This window comes from Hippocampus zosterae, chromosome 3 (genome assembly GCF_025434085.1).
Source record: "Hippocampus zosterae strain Florida chromosome 3, ASM2543408v3, whole genome shotgun sequence".
Taxonomy (NCBI): Eukaryota; Metazoa; Chordata; class Actinopteri; order Syngnathiformes; family Syngnathidae; genus Hippocampus; species Hippocampus zosterae.
In genome coordinates, this window is record NC_067453.1 from 17,421,289 (window position 1) to 17,442,157 (window position 20,869).

At 43.0% G+C, this 20,869-nt stretch overlaps 1 protein-coding gene across 2 annotated transcripts; it reads right to left on the bottom strand.

The window, feature by feature from the left end:
• Positions 1-2,466: 2,466 nt before the first annotated feature.
• Positions 2,467-17,918, bottom strand: cbln1 (cerebellin 1 precursor). Of its 2 annotated transcripts, none has more exons than XM_052061559.1 (3): positions 16,994-17,906; positions 15,607-15,726; positions 2,467-4,094 (listed from the first exon to the last, which is right to left on the bottom strand). In XM_052061559.1, exons 1-3 carry the CDS (start codon positions 17,255-17,257, stop codon positions 3,897-3,899), a joined length of 582 nt encoding a protein of 193 aa, XP_051917519.1. In that variant the 5' UTR covers positions 17,258-17,906; the 3' UTR covers positions 2,467-3,896. The 2 variants fall into 2 exon arrangements, with proteins under 2 accessions (XP_051917519.1, XP_051917520.1); XM_052061560.1 differs by lacking the exon at positions 2,467-4,094 and adding an exon at positions 14,595-15,205 and having other exon boundaries at positions 16,994-17,918.
• Between the last annotated feature and the right edge of the window lie 2,951 nt (positions 17,919-20,869).

Below are 20,869 nucleotides of genomic sequence, written 5' to 3' on the forward strand. Positions count from 1 at the left end.
TATTTGATATTATTATTTTACAAAATCTGGGAAAGTTCAATTGCCTCTCTGATGAATGAAAACTGCAAAACATTGTTGACTAGTGTTATTCGATTATCAGTGGACTAGTATAACACACACAAATGTTTTTCATTCATACAACAGGACTGCGTCTGCTGTTTCATAAGAACTGTGATTTTTGCCATCATCTGAAAGAGCATGTCCTGGTTATGCAATCCAGTACTATTCATGATTAATTCGTTACTTGGTTTTGTTTACGAGTAACATCACACCAGGATGGTATTTCGACCACTGGTGTGTGCGTGTGTGTGACTGTGAGTTTGAATAAAAATAGGAGAGTATTGTAAAGGTTGTGCGTGACTGTGCAAATGTTGGTAGAATGACAAGGATTGAGATGAAGGGAAAGTCTTTTGGGACAAAGAGGTACAAATTCCAAACATGAATGGCATTAAGCACAATGTAAACAATTTGAAGAAATGTGTAGGTGTGTGTGTGTGTGTGTGTGTGTTCTGAATATAAGGAATAACACACTCACATGGGTGGACTGCGATACTGTGAATTGCTCAAGTCGGCTGAATCTCAGTGTGCTTGCTACAATCCCATTCGAACCGGAGGTCTCTCGGCATATCGCCACACACACACGTTGGACAATCACAGTGTGGAAAAATGCATCGTCATTCAACACACAAGCTGGTTCGTGCAGATTTTGTCTGGTTACTTTAAGATCCGGATGAAAACCCCCTCCAAGTGTGAAAGTTTACCCTTAAAGTTAGGAGGGCCCTTTCACAGGCGCTGTGTCAGTTGTCAAAAAAAATCGCTGATGCACGTCGCAATGTGTGGACATGTTATGCATCTTTTAAAAGCGGAGTTTCTGGAGATTTGAATGTTGCCCTACATGTTACAATTGTCACATTTGAACCGAAGCTCGGGGAGACTTAAGCTTTGATCCTGTCGTGTTTTCAAGTCCTTAATCAACATTCTAAATCAATTTTCAAGGCAGGTATTATGAAAGGAAATGAGACGAACGTTAGATTTGCCTTTTTCTTCTGTTTTCAAACATCCGTAGTTCAGTGACAGGAGCACTTCCACAAATTCCTACTGTATGGGAGAAATACATTTGGAATACTTCAAAAAAGGGCAACTTTAATAAAAACCCACTAAATCGTGTACTCACCATTAACTTTGTCTCTTCACACGAACACAAAAGCCAGCTAACTTCCAATGCGCGATCAACTCTTCTTGTATTATTAAGTTGTTGCTTTAGCCATATTGTAATGAGCAGCCACAGCTGCCATATGTTATCATTCCATTTGAGTTCCATGGCGGCCTTCATGTCACCAATTTTGTATTTTTCCGCACTCTTGCAGTAGCTTCAGTTTGCGCGTTGGTTCCCCAAAATGGTTCAACGTATGCTACTGTATTTGAATAAAATGGTTGTTGTAATTGGTAGAAAGAGATGAAATGAATCGCATAGATTTCAGTGACACATTATAAGCAGCCAATTGCCAACACCAAAAATCTATTGTCTTAAAATAAGCATGCATTAAAGCTCGTTGTCTCAAATCCAAAACACAACAAAAATAAAAGATTGTGTTTAGAATCATTTTTAATTTGCGGAAACGGCATAAGACAATTTGCTGATTCAGAACTCGGCTTTTTTCTTGAGAACATCCATTCGTCCCACTTAACCTGTTTTATGGTTGCAGGGCACTATAGCCAATCCCAACAAGTGGCAGGGTACACCCTGGATGGGTCGCCACTGAATCACAGGGCATTCTTTTAAACACATGAGCAAAAGTACATTTGGCTCAAACATGTCACCCCTTTTGAGAAAGTTGTGAACTGTTTAAAAAAAAAATTACCATTTGCAGTAGTTGTGCAGGAAGAATAGTCTGTTACTTCTCAACAACACATTTCCCCGAATGCTCTAAATTTGAGTCCTCCAAACATTCAGTGAGTGATGACAAGCCACTTAAAAACAATAAGAAGATGAAGCTGTGTTTACAGAGCGAAACCAGGGCTCGGAACGTAGACGGAGAGAGAAATTGAGGACAAGATGTTTAAAGGAGGGTCTTCGGGAGGGACAAGTGGCGGCAACATAAGACATGAAGAACGAAGAGATGAAATAAAAAGAAGGAAGAGACGACGAGAAGGAGAAGGGAGGAAGGAAATGATGTTTGTGTTTTACGTTTTTTATTTCATTTTTTTTCCCTAGCACAAATTTTCCCCCCGGAGCTCATTAGTCTGGAGAGAAACAAACCACAAAACCTTAAAAACCAACAGAGTGGAGAGAGACAGCGGCAAAAAGGGGGAAGCTTGAGGCAAAAAAAAAAACAAAAACAAAAAAGATGTCAAACAAGAGAACGCGGCAGTGGAGGGAGTCGGGAAATGCGACGACAACTACAAGTGGACAAGAACATGACACAAAAAATGTTGATTGAACAAACTACCAGACCAGACAGTGAATTAGATTAAAGAAAAATAAAATTACATTTACATTTTATTGATGTCAAAGCAATTAAAAGATCAAAACAGTCAATATTAAATCCATTTGATTGAGAGATAAATCAGAATTTTTAAGGTCTAAATATTCACATGTAATTTACAGCCAAGATAATAATATAATAATAATAATAGCATTTTATCTTCTGATAATATATTGTAACACGGTATGTATGTAGCATCTGAGCTTTTTAGCCACAACTTAGTTTGACCCCCCCCCCAAAAAAAACAAGAAGCAAATTTTCTTGTCATCAGAAGAGCAGAACAGCAGCCCAGTTTCCCCACACAAAATCACTAGCAGTTCCCCTTATAATCATTTTTTTTCTTCGATATAACACTGAAATACAGAATATACAGACATTATAGTCATCAACCGGATTCGATTTAAAGTGTGGGTATTATTGTTATCATCATCATAGTCGCGGTAGGAACTGTGGCTCGGATCTATGATATAACCTCATGTATGTACGACATATTGTTTCTTTTGAGTGTCTCAGAGTCCCAAGTCTGACGTTGAAGTAAAGCAAGGATTAGTCCGTGCTAGGAGGCAAAGGAATACAGCAGCAGATAAAAGTACACGTGGGGGAAGGTTTGGAGGAGGATGAGATGGACCGCTCATGGAGGAGGAATGAGGGGGCGGAGCTTCTGGGGGTGGGTCACAGAGAAGTCAAACGAAACTGCAGCTTTCAGAGACAGAAAAAAAAGAAAGAAAACAAAGCAAGAAAAGCAGCACTGTTCAAAATGCCTTGCGCCTCATGTGCTTTGCCGCAGTTTTGAAGCCCGTTGCAGAATCATGATTATTATTGGTGATATTTGCGCAAAAAAAACCCAAAATCGGTTGATTAACAGTTCCCATGTAAACTTGGCATTTGGAGGTGTTGTTGCCGTCGCTTGCTGCCTGATGGCGTGGTGGTGGATTTGGGGAGTCTTCTGGAGAAGATGCGGCCAAAGGACTTAACGCAGCTGACTAAAGCTTCTTGAAGAAGATGGACATTTTGATGTTTGCTCCAAAATCTGAGCAATTTCCCCCAAAAAACTAGATGGGCTGGACTATGAAAGAAACATTCCTCAAAGTAGTCGATGGAATGAAGGGACTGAAGGGCTGCCACTCTACACTAACGTTATATGTATTGAATGGAGCAGAGAACAAAACAAAACAAAAAAATCGGGTCCATCCACAGATCAACACTAGGAGGAATAGATGGATGAAAGAATGAAGGGAAGAGAAGAAGGTGGCCACACTTTTCAACTCTTCAGCAGCATCCCAAACAGAAGTCCATGGTCAACTCATTTTCTCTTGCCCGCGCAGCGCCATCTCGTTTGCACTTCCCACCAACAACCGGCTCCTCCTCCTCCTCCTTTTCACTTCCCTGCTCCACTTCCACACTTCTACTCTACATGGGGAACACCAGGAAGCCGGAGAAGGTGGAGTATTTCCATCCTCCCATCAAATTTCCTCTCTCCAGTTTGAGGTAGGCCCGGTCTCCTTTTTCCATCTGGATCAGAACGCCATTGCTGGCCGCCTCGCGGGTCACGTCCTGGTCGCCAGCAAAGGCTGAGATCACGGGCCAGCCGTTGTGCATGAGGCTCACCTGGACAACAGACAGATGGAAACGGATTTACAAATAGAGCACGGAAGTCAAAGACCCACCGGAATATTGCGAACGCCGAACACGCAAATCGTTCAACGTTTTAAAACAAACGAGTGTCTATTTTGTGGAATTGATCTGACTTCGAATTCTGAGACGAGACCAAAACCCTTAAAAAGTGCTCTCGAGGCCAATCTTGAGACCAAGACCTCTCTCGAGAATAACAGATCGTGGTGTGGGTGAACACCACTTTTTAAAAATACAATCGAAAACATACATTTACATCATTCACATCCCAATATTGTTAGTGATGAAACACAATGAGAGCATATGGTAGCAGACGTTTAAAAGTTAACAAGGTTATGGGTGCAACACACACACACATACACACACTGGTCAATGGCTCGAGAAAATGAATGTATTTCGAAGTTCCTACAGTCTTGAAGCAAACAAGCTGTCAGAAATATTTCAGGACTAAAATCTGCTTTTGCCCCGCAAGTGATCACTTTGGAAATTAGTGCACTTTCCGGGTCTTGTCTGTTGTCCGTTCATGCACCTGGATCCCTCGAGCTTGGGGAAGAAGAAGAAAAAAAATAATAATTTCACAGAGCCATGTCAAGTGAGTGGAGAGGTTGCTCCAGCTCGGCTGTGTTCCAGGTTCCATTGTTGTCATGGTGGTTGATTTTCATGAAGAGAAAGACTTGTAAAAAAAAAAAAAAAAAAAAGAATAAAAAGCATTTTTATTTTTCAAAATATATTTTCCGACCCCTGTCCTGGGATTTTCTGACTCACCTCGTACACGGTTGGACTGATATGGTATAGCAAAGGTTTTTAACTCTTTCATTCCACAAGACGTACCTGTATGTCTTTTTAAAATTACGCCCCGCCTACTAAAGACTTGTACTCTAAGTCTTTTTTTTTTTGGCGTCATACAGAGGAGGAGGGTCTGATGCAATCTGCGAATGAGAATAAGCCGTTTGCATTGTAAGTCATGTAAAAAAGCGACCAGTAGGTGGCTGTGGTGCCTCACATGCTTGAAATGCATGCTTTTATAAAAAGCTCTTTTTCTCAATTTTTTGCCCAGGGATCGACATTTTCATAAAATTTAGCCATTTTGTAATGCAGATTGCTGAAGAATGGAAAAAAGATTGATACCATTTTTTTTTCTGCTGGAAGAAGAGTGTCCCATCTTTATTTTGGTAGGCTCCATGTTTATATAGCACTAGCTGGTTCGCCGCCCTCCGGGCGGCTCATTAGCTAGTTCCTGCGGAAGACTGGTAAGGTGGTGGTTCGCCGCCCTCCGGGCGTCTCATCAGCTAGTTCCTGCGGAAGGCTGGTAAGGTGGGCCTTCGGCCCACAAAAGTGTTGTTGCTTGGTTCAAATTTTGTTCATCTTCATTGCTTATCGCGAAAATAAAGAGATGTTTAGCTCTACTAAATAACTAACAATTTTATTGCAATGCTTGTGGGTAGACAACATTTTTTCGCTAAGATGCCCGCGCGATCGTAGTGAGCCACTGCCTGAGAGGCGCAGTGGCGGCGCGGTGAAGTAGGTACGTTTTGAAAAGGGACAGACGGAAGGACAGACCGCGTGCGGGACGACGCGCAATATATATATAGATTAGAACCAAATATTCTGTGGGCCTTGCATGATCAGTCAAAATCCAGTAAAACGCTGGGATTGAGGGGGTTGCTCCAGTGAAAATGGCTGGGATTGAATGAGTTAATAGGGTGTCGACAATTCACTTTGTGGTGACTGCTTCACAGGATCTTGACTTCTCATTGTCATTTGTTTTACATTATTTGCAACAGTCACACTGCATGACATACGGCGCTAAGGTTAGTTAGTCCAATAAAATTCACACAGGTGTACCATGTGTGTGTACATAATGTACGTGACAGTGCAGTACTAGTAACTGTTCGAACAACAAAAGTTTCTTCATATGAACAAATCTGCTTGGTGGAGTTAAAGGATTTGAAACTTCGCTAAATCAACAGGTGTGGCATAACCATAATCATCACACCATAATTATACACTTATACATCACGCCACCTCCTGAGGCACAAGTGTGTATGTGTGTGTGTGTGTGTGTGTGTGTGTGTGTGTGTGTGTGTGTGTGTGTGTGTGTGTGTGTGTGTGTGTGTGTGTGTGTGTGTGTGTGTGCGTGCGTGTGTGTGTGTGTGTGTGTGTGTGGGCAGGATGAAGAGAGTGGAGAGCTCTTTTGGTCCGCCACTCCTCTTTAATGGGCAACCCGCTTAATGGGAGTCAGAGCACACGTGTGAGAACGAGTGTTAGTATGTTGCATTGAATAATTACATGAAAACACTCAGACGCTACTTGAACTCCTTTTTTCATTATATCAGGACGGCGACGTGCCATAGGTCAACGTGGGGGGCAGGAGGTAGGGATGTGTAATTTCTGGTGCTGAAACCAATAAAATACAGTATTCAAAGAACTGCGCTCACTTTTAATATATGCACACAATGTATGTTTAATATCTTTTATACATTGCGCTTTTGCTTTAGGATGCCATCCACGCTTCATGTACATATTTTTTTTGCCACATTTGTTCCACTTCAAGTTCTTGTTTCCAGCGAGTTTTGTTTCCGCTTTCCCGTGTGTCCTTCCAACACTCCTCCACTTAATGCGCAGTACATGCTTACCAGCCATATCATATTTGAGAATCATGACACCATCCCTACGTGGGTTTTCTCCGGGTATTCTCCGGTTTCCTCCCACAACAACATGCATGAGAGCTTAATGGAGCACTCTAAATTGTGCATTGGTGTGAGCGTGAATAGTTTTTAGTTGCTGTGTGCCCTGCGATTGACTGGCAACCATTTCGGGTTGTACCCACTTTGTGCCCTGAGACAGCTGGGATCGGCCCCAATGCAGGTTCCCATGCAAAGATCAGCTCAAATGGAGTCGTTAAATCTCTATTGAATGGCATTGTATGATTCTTAATCAATAAAACATTTTTTTTTTAAAGATGTTGAGATCTGTTCAGTTCTTTGTGATCCAAAGAGAACTTTGAACATGCTATGTTGGCCAAGAGTCTAGTTCAAAACTGCTCTTCACGCCTGTATTATGTACAAGTAGTGGACTGATCCAGTTATTTGTGGCATACTGCAATAATTTTGATGTAAATATTATTGACTCAGCTGCCACTTACTTTGATGGAGACCTTAAGGAGTCACTTCTGTTCCTTTATCTAGAATGTTGAGGTGACCTCAGCAATTAGATGCAATCAGGGCATTACTGGACATAGAACATAACCAACGGTGTCAAATAACCCTTATTAACCCCTTGATATGTTGTGCCGGACATTCACCCTTGAGGACACACGCTAGCACATACACTCCCATGAAGAGTGTACTACACTCTCCTCACCTTACCTCAATTACCAGGCATAAAAATAAAAGCATGGTAAGAGGACTGCACATTGGTCAGGCCTAAATTGACCCACATTCATTATGCATAAGCATCAATTAAGTGCCTTATTATGGAGCAAGAGGCAATAACCGACCAAGTGCAACAAAGGGGATGCAGGAAGCCAATGACTAAAAGAAGACACAGAAAAAAAAATTGGAAGCCAAATATGAAAGGTGGAAGCGCGGAGAGGCCGCAAATATAAAACGCAACAGGCGAGTACTTTGGGACAAAAAAAATCTCTGATTAAGTGTAAAATATCGACACTGACTGCTTTTGGTCATCTCTACTGTGTATTTATATATTGGATTTTGCATTCAAAAATGAATGTGCTGTTCTAATTATTATTACGGATGATATAGTGATTAATTATCATTCCAATCTGGGCTCCGGTGTGGAATTTGCATGTTCGCGTTTCAAAAACATGCACATTCAGTTTTTTTTCATGTTTGGTTTCGGTTAGAGCAAACACAAGCGCAGTTGATTCACTGGTGTGAGAAGCTATCTGAGCCGCAGAATGCTCAAAAGAAATAGGGTGAGAAGGCTTTGGAAGGTGGTCTCAGCTTGCTCGTAAGTGACCTCCGATTCAATGTTTGAAAGCCGCATGGACCAATGAAAGCAGATAGTGAACGAAAATCACAAATGCTGATACGTCAAGTTGTCAGAAGCACTGTTGCTTATATCAGTCTGTGGTAACTAGCAACGGCCAGTGAACAGATTTCCTTGAAGTCATCAGTGCATAACTTTCTCAACTGTTGGACTTGTTACCATCATGAAAAATAGTAAATATGAGTATAAACGCCATCCGCAGTCCAAAAGCGTATTTTTCAATATTTTATCCATCCATTTTCCGAACTGCCTGATCCTCACCAGGGTCGCAGGGGGTGCTGGAGCCTATCCCAGCCGTCTTCGGGCAGTAGGTGGGGGACACCCTGAATCAGTTGCCAGCCAATCGCAGGGCACACAGAGACGAACAACCATTCACGCCCACACTCACACCTAGGGACAATTTAGAGCGTCCAATCAGCCAGCCATGCATGTTTTTGGAATGTGGGAGGAAACCGGAGCACCCGGAGAAAACCCACACGGGCCCTGGGAAAACATGCAAACTCCACACAGGGAGGCCGGAGCTGGAATCGAACCCGGTACCTCTGCACTGTGAAGCCGACGTGCTAGCCACTGGACTACCGCGCTGCCCTCAATATTTTATGTTTGTACATAATTCGTTTAATAGCAAGAATTTGTTGAGGACCTGCGTTATAAAAGTGGACAAATTATTGTGTTGGAACCCTCCATCGTTTGTCAAGGGAGGTCATGTAAATAAGTGTTAAAAAGTGGAGAAATTGAAACATCACAAACCCAACTTTTTGGTGTGTGTAATATGGGGGTAAGATAATGTTCTGAACTTCTTGGAATGTATCGAAAGCATTTATGACACTTGTTTTTTTTAAGGCCTTCAAATACAGTCAAAATATAACAAACATTTTAAATATGTAAAAACAATGAGAGCACGAGCAAGGGATCACACAAAAATATTGTACAAAGAATACCAGCAAAGGGGCGGCACAAAGGTCGACTAGTTGGCACGCATGCCTCACAACGCGTAGGTGCAAAGTTCAGACTTTGGCCTTCCTGTGTGGAGTCTCCCCGTGCCTGCGTGGGTTTTCTCCGGGTACTCCGGTTTCCTCCCATGTTCCAAAGACATGCGTGCTGGATTAATGGAACACTCTTCCAGCACGCAAGGTACGACTGTGAATGTGAGTGGTTGTTCTTCTGTGTTTGCCCTGCGATTGGCCGGCAACCAGTTCAGGGTGCACCCCGCTTACTGCCCCAACTCAGCTCGGATAGACTCCAGCAGGCCCGTGACCTTCGTGAGGATAAGCGGGTTGGAAAATGGATGAATGGAAGGATACCGCAAAGTGGCAAATTCTTTGGTGCAGACCATAATGATATGAACACTTTGAGACAGTAATTCATGCCTTTGTCACATCCCGGCTCGATTACTGCAACGCCCTGTACTTTGGAGTCAGCCAGTCCTCCATCAAGCGCCTTCAGCTGGTACAGAATGCCGCTGCTCGCCTCTTGACTGGTACTCGTAAGAGGGAGCATATAACTCCTACTTTGGCATCCCTTCACTGGCTCCCCATTCATTTTAGAATTATTTTTTAAGATCCTCCTCTTTGTTTTCAAATCTCTGAATAATCTCGCGCCACCTTACCTCTCTGAGCTCATACACCCCTACACCCCTGCCCGGCGCCTCAGGTCTGTGGACCAGTCTTTGCTAGACGTACCAAGAACTAAACTGAGGCTCAGAGGGGATCGAGCCTTTTCTGTTGCTGGTCCATCTCTCTGGAATGACCTCCCACTGAACATTCGGCAAGCCTCCTCGCTGCCCATCTTTAAAGCCCTCCTCAAAACTCACTTGTATTCTTTGGCGTTTGACTCAGCATGACTTAGATTTGCTCTTGATTTTACTGCTTGGTGCTTTCTACCGCCTTATTACTTATTACTTATTACTGATTCGTCTTACTGTTTATTGTATATGTTAAATTGCTCCATGTACAGCACTTTGTATGCAGCGATGGCTGTTTGAAAGTGCTCTATAAATACTGTTGACTTGACTTGACTTGACATAATAGCGAGTGTTCACAGAGCCTTGATTCTCCAGCAGAGCCACATGGAGCTTTAGTCCCACACACATTTTCATAGGCGCCCACATTAAACTCATTAAACTCTAGCAATTGCCTTTCTGGCCAATGGCTAGCACAATGGCCTTCCTCCGAGTTGTGTCGCGCGGCTGCATTTCCCGCAGGTTAGCACATTATAGGTTGTTGTAGGTTATAGGTTGTTATGTGAATGGAAAAAAACTCAACAAAATAGTTCCAGCTTCAAACTCCACAGTGAGTCTCTTTGTATTTTTCGAACAGATGCTCCCCAAATTGCGTTAAAAAGCGCACAGCTGAAATAAAAACAAAAGCTATTATGAGGGAAAAGAACAAGAATAAGAACATCTGTTGTTAGCTCTTAAGGTGGGTACACATACAGGAAAGCCACGGTGGTACTTCATTTCACGCTCTAGCTAGAAAATCTGCATTTTTTAATTGAAAACAAGTGTACAAAAAATGTACATTCAGGTACTGGCTGATTCATGTTTGTAACCAATTTCCATCCCTCTCACCCAGGATTTCTCTTGCACGATACTAGTTGAGGTTGACGTTGCTTGTAAGAAACCAGAACGTACAAAAAAAAAAAAAAGCTTTGTAAGAGGCCCCTGGCTCACGTACGTGTGAAGGATAGCTAAATAATTTTGCCCTCGAGCTCTTATATGGCTTTTTAGATTTTTGGTGATCCAGAGCAACAGAGTCAGTTGCGACAATGTTGACTTTCTTTTGACGGCTGTCAAAGACTTTTAATGTATGACCACCGGTGGCCACCTTCTTTAGTATATGAATTAATAATGCACCAAAGGTATTTGCCAAATGACAAAAGAAAGTAGAAGGTATAGAAAAAGAAGTAGTAGTCATGGCAACTAACGTGTGATGCATCGCTAGTTCAGCATGCAGGAAAAGGCACAATAATTGAGCAGGATTCGACCACATTGCAATGCAAGATTCTAGTTAAAGTAAGCCATTTTCAATTTAAAAGGAAAGGTTTTCTGTGGTTGGAAGCGGATGTTTTGTCCTTGTTTGCTTCTTTCAACCAGGTGTGCGTTCAGAAATTAACTCTGAGGCCCTAATACACGCTGCGAGTGTGTGTGCTCGGAGAGACAGAGCGCTCTCCGCTCGCGTTAATTTCGGAACGCAGCCAATCAGCAGCTCGTGATTGAACAGTTTCCATTTGTACAGTTCTATCTCCGGAACCCCCTTCACCAGTTCTTAGTTCTAGACCCTGCCTTCTCCCCTTATTTCAAGCAAATCAGCTCGTTGCCTTTTCATGCGGTCGCCCAACTGTGTAATTTGGCCTCATTAGTTTATTTGCTCAATATGCACATGTGACACAAATGCAGGCTGGACAGTTAAAGCCGAGCGTGGAAGTCGTCAGCTGCTGCTGAAGTTCATTACAGAAGCAAATGTTGTGCTGATGCCACCACACATACACACATTATGAGCTTAAGGAGGGAAGCCGCAACAGCAGTCTAAGTGCACACATTGGATAGAAGTGTCCCACTCCAGTGAGTTCTGTCTGAATGGACTGGACTCCACCATTTTGCCACTTGCTGTTGACTGAAAACAGAAAACATTTTACTGTAAAGAAAATTTGGGCTTTGACTTCCCCTTCAAGCCACTCCGGTCACTTTAGCTTAGCATTGCTTCCTGTCTGTCTCATTGCTGAGGAGTGATGAGTGTGAGGACTGAAGGACAGCCGCTATCGAATATTTTGGCATTCGGATAGCCAACTGAAAATTCTAACGAATAAATAATTATTTTTTTTTGCTTGATTCCAAATACACAAAACAAAACATAAATAAACTAATTTCCGCTCAAAAGTAAATGGCCAACTGCTTTTCATTTTTAGATAATCAACACATTTGACTTGAATTTAAAGTGCGATTAAGAGCGCATTATTGTACTCTCAAGAAACATTAGTGAGATTTGTGACAAATGTCTTCTCGTGTTTTGGATTATTGTCAGGCCACCCTACATGTGGAAAGACGAAGTCAAACCAGACGCCACGGCGATTGTTCATCCCGTGTGCGTTATGGTCATCTCCCGCAGGCGAGCAGCATTGGCCACTTTCAAACTAAATGTTGAGCAACATAAATGCTTTGGATTTAAATAATCTCATGAAGTAACCAGGCTTGGCTATGGGATGGGATAACGTCTTCAACTGGCCATCGTCAATGTGGAAGTTGATACAGTCACAGAGACGCTGTATTCCAATTGAATCTGTACTACACGTACAATAGAAAAATCATTTTCTAGAGAGAACGTCATGTTTATTAAACTTGAGAGAACCTTTTTCCGATATATATCTCATTGGATATGAGGGAGGCCACCGAGGGAGGAAACTGGACAAAAAGGTCAGGATGTGCAGAAAGTAACCTCACTATGCTGTGCTGATTTTCGGATACAGTAGAAATGCTTGGGAAAAAAATGTGACCTGTCAGGCAACCGATGGGAGTGAAAAAGAAGAGTCTATGAACTCCAGTGTCATGGCCGTCATGAATCCTGTGCGGCGCATGGCGTGAATCTGATGTTGATAATTTTGCAGATCTCTGAGTGGGAGGGCTGCGCCACTGTGGTAGTGGTCACAGCCGACATCAATCATGGTTAATCGAAGCGGATCCTCTCACTACCTTCAAATGCGGCGTGGGAGTCAAACACTAATGTTGACAGATGGCAGAAACACACCTGCACCTTCAAGTGGGACTTGGAGACCACCGCAGACCCCCGATTGGTCATGCCCACCCATTACATGAAATGCGTCGTTAGATCAGTTGTAAACCCTACGCTGGTGTTAGACATGCACTGAGCAGGCGTAAGGTTTAGATTGACTTTCTGCAAACAGATTGTCATCCCGCCAGATGCATCCCAAGACTCTCTTTCTGCTGTGTCGGCTCTCCATGTTTGGAGTAGGCCGGTCTGCGAAATTGTCAAAAGCGCAGCAACACTGACATGAAAATCAGGACCAGGCCAGTATTCTGGCAAAGTTGGAGTAAAGTATCACAGATTATTAATGTGCCCTGTATGAGTACCACATGGGTTGCTGCCATGTTATTTTACAGATGCTGACCCGAAATGCGTTTAGTCCAGGAAAAATAGTGCTTTTATCAACTTCGTTTGAAACTCTTTCACTGCCAGTGACATATTTTGGGTTTTTAAGAATCCGGACATTCAATCCCAGGTGAATGAGTTTTCATTTCAGACAAAAAAGGGAAAAAACACAGTGTTAACTCATGAAAAAGATTGAATCACTGCACATATTTCCTTCGATGTGCAAAGATCGACTGACAATTAATTGATAATCGATAAAGATATTTGTTAATCGAGTAATTGTTTACATACCTCTTTTTAATTTAGAATTTGTCCAAATCCTCAGAAATTCTGCTCGTCAACAGTCAATATTTTCTCATCTCTGTCATCCTCGATGAAAGCAGACTGATTATCTTTGTGTTGAATGAAAATAAAACATTCTGATTCACCGATTAATCAACAAAATAATCAACGGATTAATCGCCGATTAAATATTGCATTTTAGGAAACCACCAAATTCTAAGAACCTCACAAATCTAATCGCAAAAGATGTGTCGCTTGGCGTCGTGTTATCTGTCATGCGTCAGATGACTGGTTTCTGATTGAAAATACATAAATAAGAATAAAGTGCGTCACTTTGCAAGTAAGTGAATTGATTCACTGAGGCAAAAAGAATACGCAACACAACCTGATCCCTCACAATTAATCAAAATAAGCAGTTTAATTGCACTGGAAAAGTGTCTTATGATCAATGCTTCCTCAGACTTTCATCCTGCTTGTCCCCGCAAAGCATCTTTTCCCTTCCTTAGTGACAGTCGTTCCCTTTTATTCCTCTCCTAGCCCGTTCATTACTTTTCCCGTCCATCCACGCGGGTTCATTTTCACCTTTCCTTTCTGCCACCTTCCTTTTCATGCGGCTTCGCTGCCTTCCCTTCATGCTTTTTAACGTGTTTTTCATCCGCTGCCTCGCATTTCTTGCGCGCGTCGCAACAACTGCCTCTCAGGCAATTAAACAGCGGGAGTTTTCAACACGCCGGTTAGCTTGGATGGGTGGGAGGAACTTCGACACCTGTTCTGTATTTGGAAAGCAGGTTGAAATCACTCGGTTTTCCTCATGTCAATATCTTCTGCACCGTTTGACTAACTTGATGACTTTCAAAGCAACGCGCCTCACATTTGTCACCTCCAGTTGTGTTTTGTGCGCGTAGCCAGACAACAATAACCCGCTCCAAATGTTTCCCGCCTTCCTCGCTGTTGCCGCAGCTATGCCGCGGTAATTAATTTGGGACTCCAATAATAGCGTCTAAGTAGCAACACGTAACGGCAAAACTCCAGGGAGCCCACATCATAATTACACAACAGTTTAATTTGCAAAGAACACATTGTAACTAACACTCATTATGCACGTGTTTAATACAGGGAACGGGGGTGAGGGGTTGCTCAAACATTTCCTATCACTTGACACATCAAAAGAATCAAAAGAGGCAGCAGGGCGCATGCGGTGGAAGTGAGTTGTAAGTGGGACGAAGGGGAGGTGGTTTTGCAAGGGTGTGGTTCCCGAAGTGTCTACCCCGAAACCTTTTGTCATAGCGTGAGTACCCCCTAACTCGTATGGCGTGATGAGTCTCCAAAAGTGGAACGGAACACAACCGATTATAACATGAAAATCTTTTTCTTTTGTTTCTTAAATGTGAACACTTAATTCTCAGGCATTGACTTCTTTTTAATTCAAACATAAATGTATTTCAAAATATATATAACTTTGATTGAAGAATTAACCTGACTTTTGCTGGATATACTCTTGTCACACTGACCACCAAAAAGTGGCGCTCCTTTGAAGAAGTCCGCTTAAAGCCTTTCAGGGACAGCGGTTACAACAGTGGACAGCATATCGTGTTATCAGGTGACAGGGTGCATGAAAGGGTTCACGTCACACTTGGGTTGACATGCGGCTGTTGTCATTTTGCCGCCGCAGCGCCACAGGTTATCCATCTGAAAAATAAATGATGCCATGTTTCCAGGTACTCCCTGCAATATGCTCACGTCCCCCCCAGGGGCACGCGTACCCCTAATTGGGTAAAAACAGACCAGCGGATAGATATTTCTTTACTGTAAATTGAAAGCCGTGCGGCGTGGAACCTCACTATTTGAATACCGCAAGAAAGAAGTGGAGGGAATATGTGCTGTCCGTGGTGCTGAAGTTGTAGCGGCTGCAGTATTGCGCTACAGGCACCCCATTTGATTGTGACTCTGTGCATGTTTGGATTCTAACCATCATCTGTTGATGCTCACCCATTTTTTGTTCTCACTGGAGAAATAAGATGCGTGCACACACACACACACACACACACACACACACACACACACACACACACGCACGCACGCACACTAACCTGTATTGTTTGCCGGTTGTAGACTTTCACTACATGGAAGTTAAAACTGTAAATCCCTTTTCGCGGAGCGACGAAATTACTCCTCTCCTCATCGAAATTGCTCCCGACGTTTACGAGAACCTGACAGAGGAGAAATAATAACGTTAGGTTGTCGACGTGGGATTCAATTAGTTGCTGCAATTTGACGTTGGGGTGCGGCAAACATGACAAGATGTGAAGTTTTCGCTGACACCCACACACAACATTTCTGCTCTTATTTATCTTCCTGTTGTTTCATAAACTGACCAATTTTTTCCAAGATACAAGGAATCCGATCAAGTCTATGACTAATGAAACAACATGATTTAAATGGCCACTTCCAGTCGGTGCAAAAATGCGCATCTTGCCTCACCGTGTTCAGATTCCACCAGTGAAGACAAAAAACTGGATTCCTTTATCTGCCCCTTTTTGCCACTTAACTTTATAGGGCAGGAAAAAAAAGACTCAAATCATCTTCCCAATGAAATTTCAATTATGCATCTCTGCAGCCAAATGTCTGATTTAATGGAATAGGTGGAAGCGGACCGTGGCGGGTAATTGAGCGGCAGTTTGAGTGAAAATGAACCTTTCTGGCAAGCAAGTAGGACTTCGCCCCCGTGACCCGCAGTCACTAAATTATTTGATGACATGTCAGATCACATAGCCAATATCATCTTGAAAAGCCAAAATCTGGAAAAGGCTTTTTTTTTAAATGTCAGACTTGCATTAGCTTCAAAAAGGATTGGATCACACACGCTTCACTTGGATTGTGCATCTGACCGTTAGAGTACCAGACTGGCACGACTGGAAGTTGCTGATTTGTCCTTCCAGCAACTCAGTCTGACCTGAATATTTTTGTTTGTTTTTACAACACCTTTTTTTAAACGCATGGGACAGTTCATATTTCAGCAACCGTCGCTTATTTGTCAGGGTGTGTGCTTTGGACCCATATTTTTTACATTCAGTCCTCCTGTGGACAGATGTGTGATGTGCCCTTGAGCAAGGCACCGTCGACACCCTCCTGAATCTGCAGCACAGCTTGTGCAGAATGTAAATTGCGTTTCCCGATGAGGGATGACAGTCAATATAAAAATACTTACAGCAGTGTTTTTAACTGCAAAAGCAGTCCTGATGTGAGACCACCATTTTCATAGACATTATTAATCAAATTAATAAACACATTAAGCTGACATGGAATTGTTAACTCGCGACTCAGTAGATGGTCTTCAACATTTTTAACACAAACGCCACACTTTTCTTCTGCCTTGTCAGACATTAAATCTCCACTTGATCTCAACAGCACATTAATGAGGTTACCTTGGTTATAAAGTGGCACTTTCAATCTGAAAAGCACGTGTTTGTTCCCTACCTTATCAAAGTAGATGACGTTGGTCCGGTTGCTCATTTCCGAAGGTTCGTGGTTGGTATTTCGGACGGCCGAGAAGGCAACTTTAGCGCTGCCGGAGCGCACCGAGATGCCCAGCGCGGTGCCCGTCGGGTCCGACGTCGGGTTGGAGTCGCACACCACCAGGCACTTCCCCTCCAGGACGATCGGTTCCGTCTCGTTCTGAGCGCGGCTCGGGTTGGGGCTTGCCGCGAGCCACACGGCACTCAGCAGGCAAAACGCCAACATACCCACGATCACAAGCGACGACTTGGGCTTTTTAGTCCACTTTGAAACGTCAAATACGGCGGCGAGAGTGTCCCCAGCGTTGGCCCAAAGTGACGCAAACTCTGCTGGGAGTTGGCGAACACGCTTGCTCTGGAAATCTAGTTGGCGGCAAGGGCTTAGCTCCTCTCCTTTCTTTCTCAAGTTCCACCAAGTCCAGCTCGATTTGACACTGGGAATCCGTCGTCCTTTCTTTTCTTATTTTTTTCCTTTTTCACTTCTTTGCAGCTTTTCACTGATTTGCAGGACAGGAGAGGAGTGTGTCGCGCGGCGCGGCGGGGCCGTGGTGTGTGCACGCGGAAGAAGCAGTCATAGCGCGCGCAGAGACGCTGTAGGTTGGCCAATGGGTGGGTGGCGGTGGGGGGCGAGCGCTTCGTCTGGCTAGCTCGCGCGCGCGCGCGACTGAATTATTGATACGTCACATAGGAGAGTTTCAAACACAAAGGGCTCCGGAGGAAGAGACGCCGCGACGCAGCTCGAGACGCTAACGCCTTGCTTTTACTTTTTTTTCTCCTTTTCTCCCGCAACCGCAGAGTTGGCCCTACCTCCGGGCATGTGGAACCATCATCGGATTAGCGCGTGCGCGTCCCACCTATTTTCCAATCGCCTCGACCCACATGATCCCCGCCCCTCCTGCACTTCAGGCATCTCTCTCTCTCTCTCTCTCTCTCTCTCTCTCTCTCTCTCTCTCTCTCTCTCTCTCTCTCTCTCTCTCTCTCTCTCTCTCTCTCTCTCTCTCTCAATTTCTCGCTCTCTCTCAATTTCTCGCTCGCTTGCTTTCTCTCCCTCCATCGTCGGTGGGCAGGTGGCACGTTTCAATTTTGAAACGATTACAGTGTATGGGCCAGGAAAATGCGTATGAAACACTTGACCAATTCATGACATGTCAGAACCTGAGCAACATTGTTTATGAAAAAAGACGTATGGCTCGAGCGCTAGCTCGTTTACTTTTTCTTACTTATGGTATAAAAGCGAAATATTTGAACCATAAAAAGCATCAGATAATAAAATGTAATTGCCTCTGCACCAAACTAGTATGGCTTTTAACGTTTAACTTTAATATTTACTTTGTAGGCAGCACGGCGGTCGACTGGTTAACACGCCGGCCTCACAGTGCAAAGGTGAAGGGTTCGACTTCGGCTCTGGTCTTCGCATAAATATAGAGAGTATGTACATAATGGAAGGGCAGCACATAAGCAAAAATAAAGTGACCATTAGTGCAGTAATTACAGGACAATGACACTTGTGCGGATGATGCAGATGGTCATTGCATGATTTAATGTGACCACTATCAGCAACAGTAGGGAGGAGCAGTGGAGATAGGACGCATCCCTGGGGATCTCCTTGGCTGATGGTGTTGATGGTGTAGAGATGTCAGACCAACAGGCCTGTCGTCATTCACTTGCAATAATGTAGTTTTTTTAATTGGGGACTGGGATGATGATGGAGCATTTGAAGCAGGATGGGGTCTCAAACAGCTCCAAGGATCTGTTGCAGTTCTGTGTAAAGTCTGGCGCAAGCCGGTCAGTCCAGACGCTCAGGCAGGAGGGAGACACACCATGTGGACTGTGACTGAGGTCGTTGTTAGTGGGGGTGGGAGTGTGTTTTGGGTGTGAAAGTGTCCATTTCAAATTTGCATTAGAACATATTGAGGTCGTCAGCCAGTTCCTTATTGTTCTCGTCTTGGGGGATGCTCTCCTGGAGTTTGTTACTGATTTCAGGCCATTCCACAACCACACACAGTTGTTAACAGTGAACTGCTTTTTTTCCATCTTTTCTGCATAGCGTCTCTTGGTGATGTTCATTTGCTTTGTCAGATGCTTTTCGGGCCTGTTTGCAAAGTGCTTGATACCTTCTTTGAAAGGCATTCACCATAGCCTTGTTGTTGGTGAACGAGTGGAACATTTTCTGTTGACAGACACATGTCATCACAGAAACTAATGTAGGATGTTCCAGTCTTCGTATGTTCATCCAAGCTGCCAGCTGAAGTTTCAAAGACACTCCAGCCAGTGCATTGCTTCATTGGTCCACTTGGTCACAGTTTTCACATTTGTGCTTGTATGTTGGAATGACATGGATTAATCAGTGATTAGACAAATCCAAAATTGAGTGGGGTAATAAAGCAGATGAATATCGCAGAAGGGGGAAAAAAGGGTGCTCCACAGGGTCACATGCCACCCCTATTGCCTAACCTAAACACATCTTGAAGGTTAAAATTAACCCAAAGAGCACCCTCAGCCTTATATTGTAAATAAATACACTCCAACCTGCTCAATACATTTGCAAAATTACAAAGAATGTCAGCATTCCCACACAAAAACCAAAAAAATATTTCTGTGACTTTTATCCGCTAAAGCCAGAGTCCATTCACTTGCAGAATGTTTTTGGGCAAATTCATTAGAGTTATGCATTTCAAATGCATGAAACATTTCCGTTCATTTGAATTACTTGAACTTAAACATAAACGGGCCAATAAACTATGTGGTGTATATTTGCCAGTCAAATGGAAATGAAGCAAATAAGAACGAGAGTTATGTGCAACACACACAACTACTATTACACAACAGGAGAATACAAAAATAAGTACCGGTACTTTACACTAAAAGATGTATGTAGCTATGAACAGAGTTGTTTGAAGGTTAAAACTATTTACAAATGCTACGAGGCATCCTGGGAAAGTCCTTCTTTTTCATTTCAAATAATGACAAACCGATTAATTTACCACAGGAAATATTTTCATATTTATCTGAACATAATGGGAGGCAATCTAATAAGATTTAGTGAAATGAATCTTGGTTTATCCACAGCCTACGATAATTAAACTATATTCGTACATTTTAACTGATTCAAATGGACTACTTTTGAAATTCTAAGACTGACGCTGATTTTAACAAATCAAAAAATCACACGATTGAAACAAAATTAAATAAATATTTACTTAAACATAAATTATCTTATGGTTCATTTTTTCGAGTGTTCTGCGTCTGTTAATTTGAGGTCATTCTGTACATGTATTAAAAAACAAAGCAGCCATGTTTACAGCATAGCTGTCATTATTTGCAAGCTGCCACATACGCATATACTGTATGTTATAAGGCATCAGATTCCCTAATTGGCCTATCCGATGCTAGAAGAAAAAGTAAAAAACAACGGTGGAATAAGTGAAAACAATGTAAATTTTTGTTACCTAAAAAAAACAAAAAAACAGCTTGTGTATGTACAAAAACAAAACATTTCACAAAGGCTCCACTGATATCCTGGCAGATGTAGCAGACATGATGAGGAGAAGGTGCAGCAAGGCAGAAAGTGTACCAAATAAGCACCTCGGGGAGCCCAACCAACAGGGATGCACATGCATGACATGAGGTACTCTTACAGATGTTAGTCAGGGTTACTGTTGCAGTCTCTGACAATAACGTGAGCAGCATTGCAGAGCATAAACACCCGACTCTGCAGCTCCCCCGCTTGCTCGCTGGCTTTTTAAAGCGTTCCAGCAGAGGTGTGTTTAGTATTTTGGTGGGCTCGAGACAAACCCATGGAGCCCGCCACATCCATGTACTGCAAAGATTTTGAGCG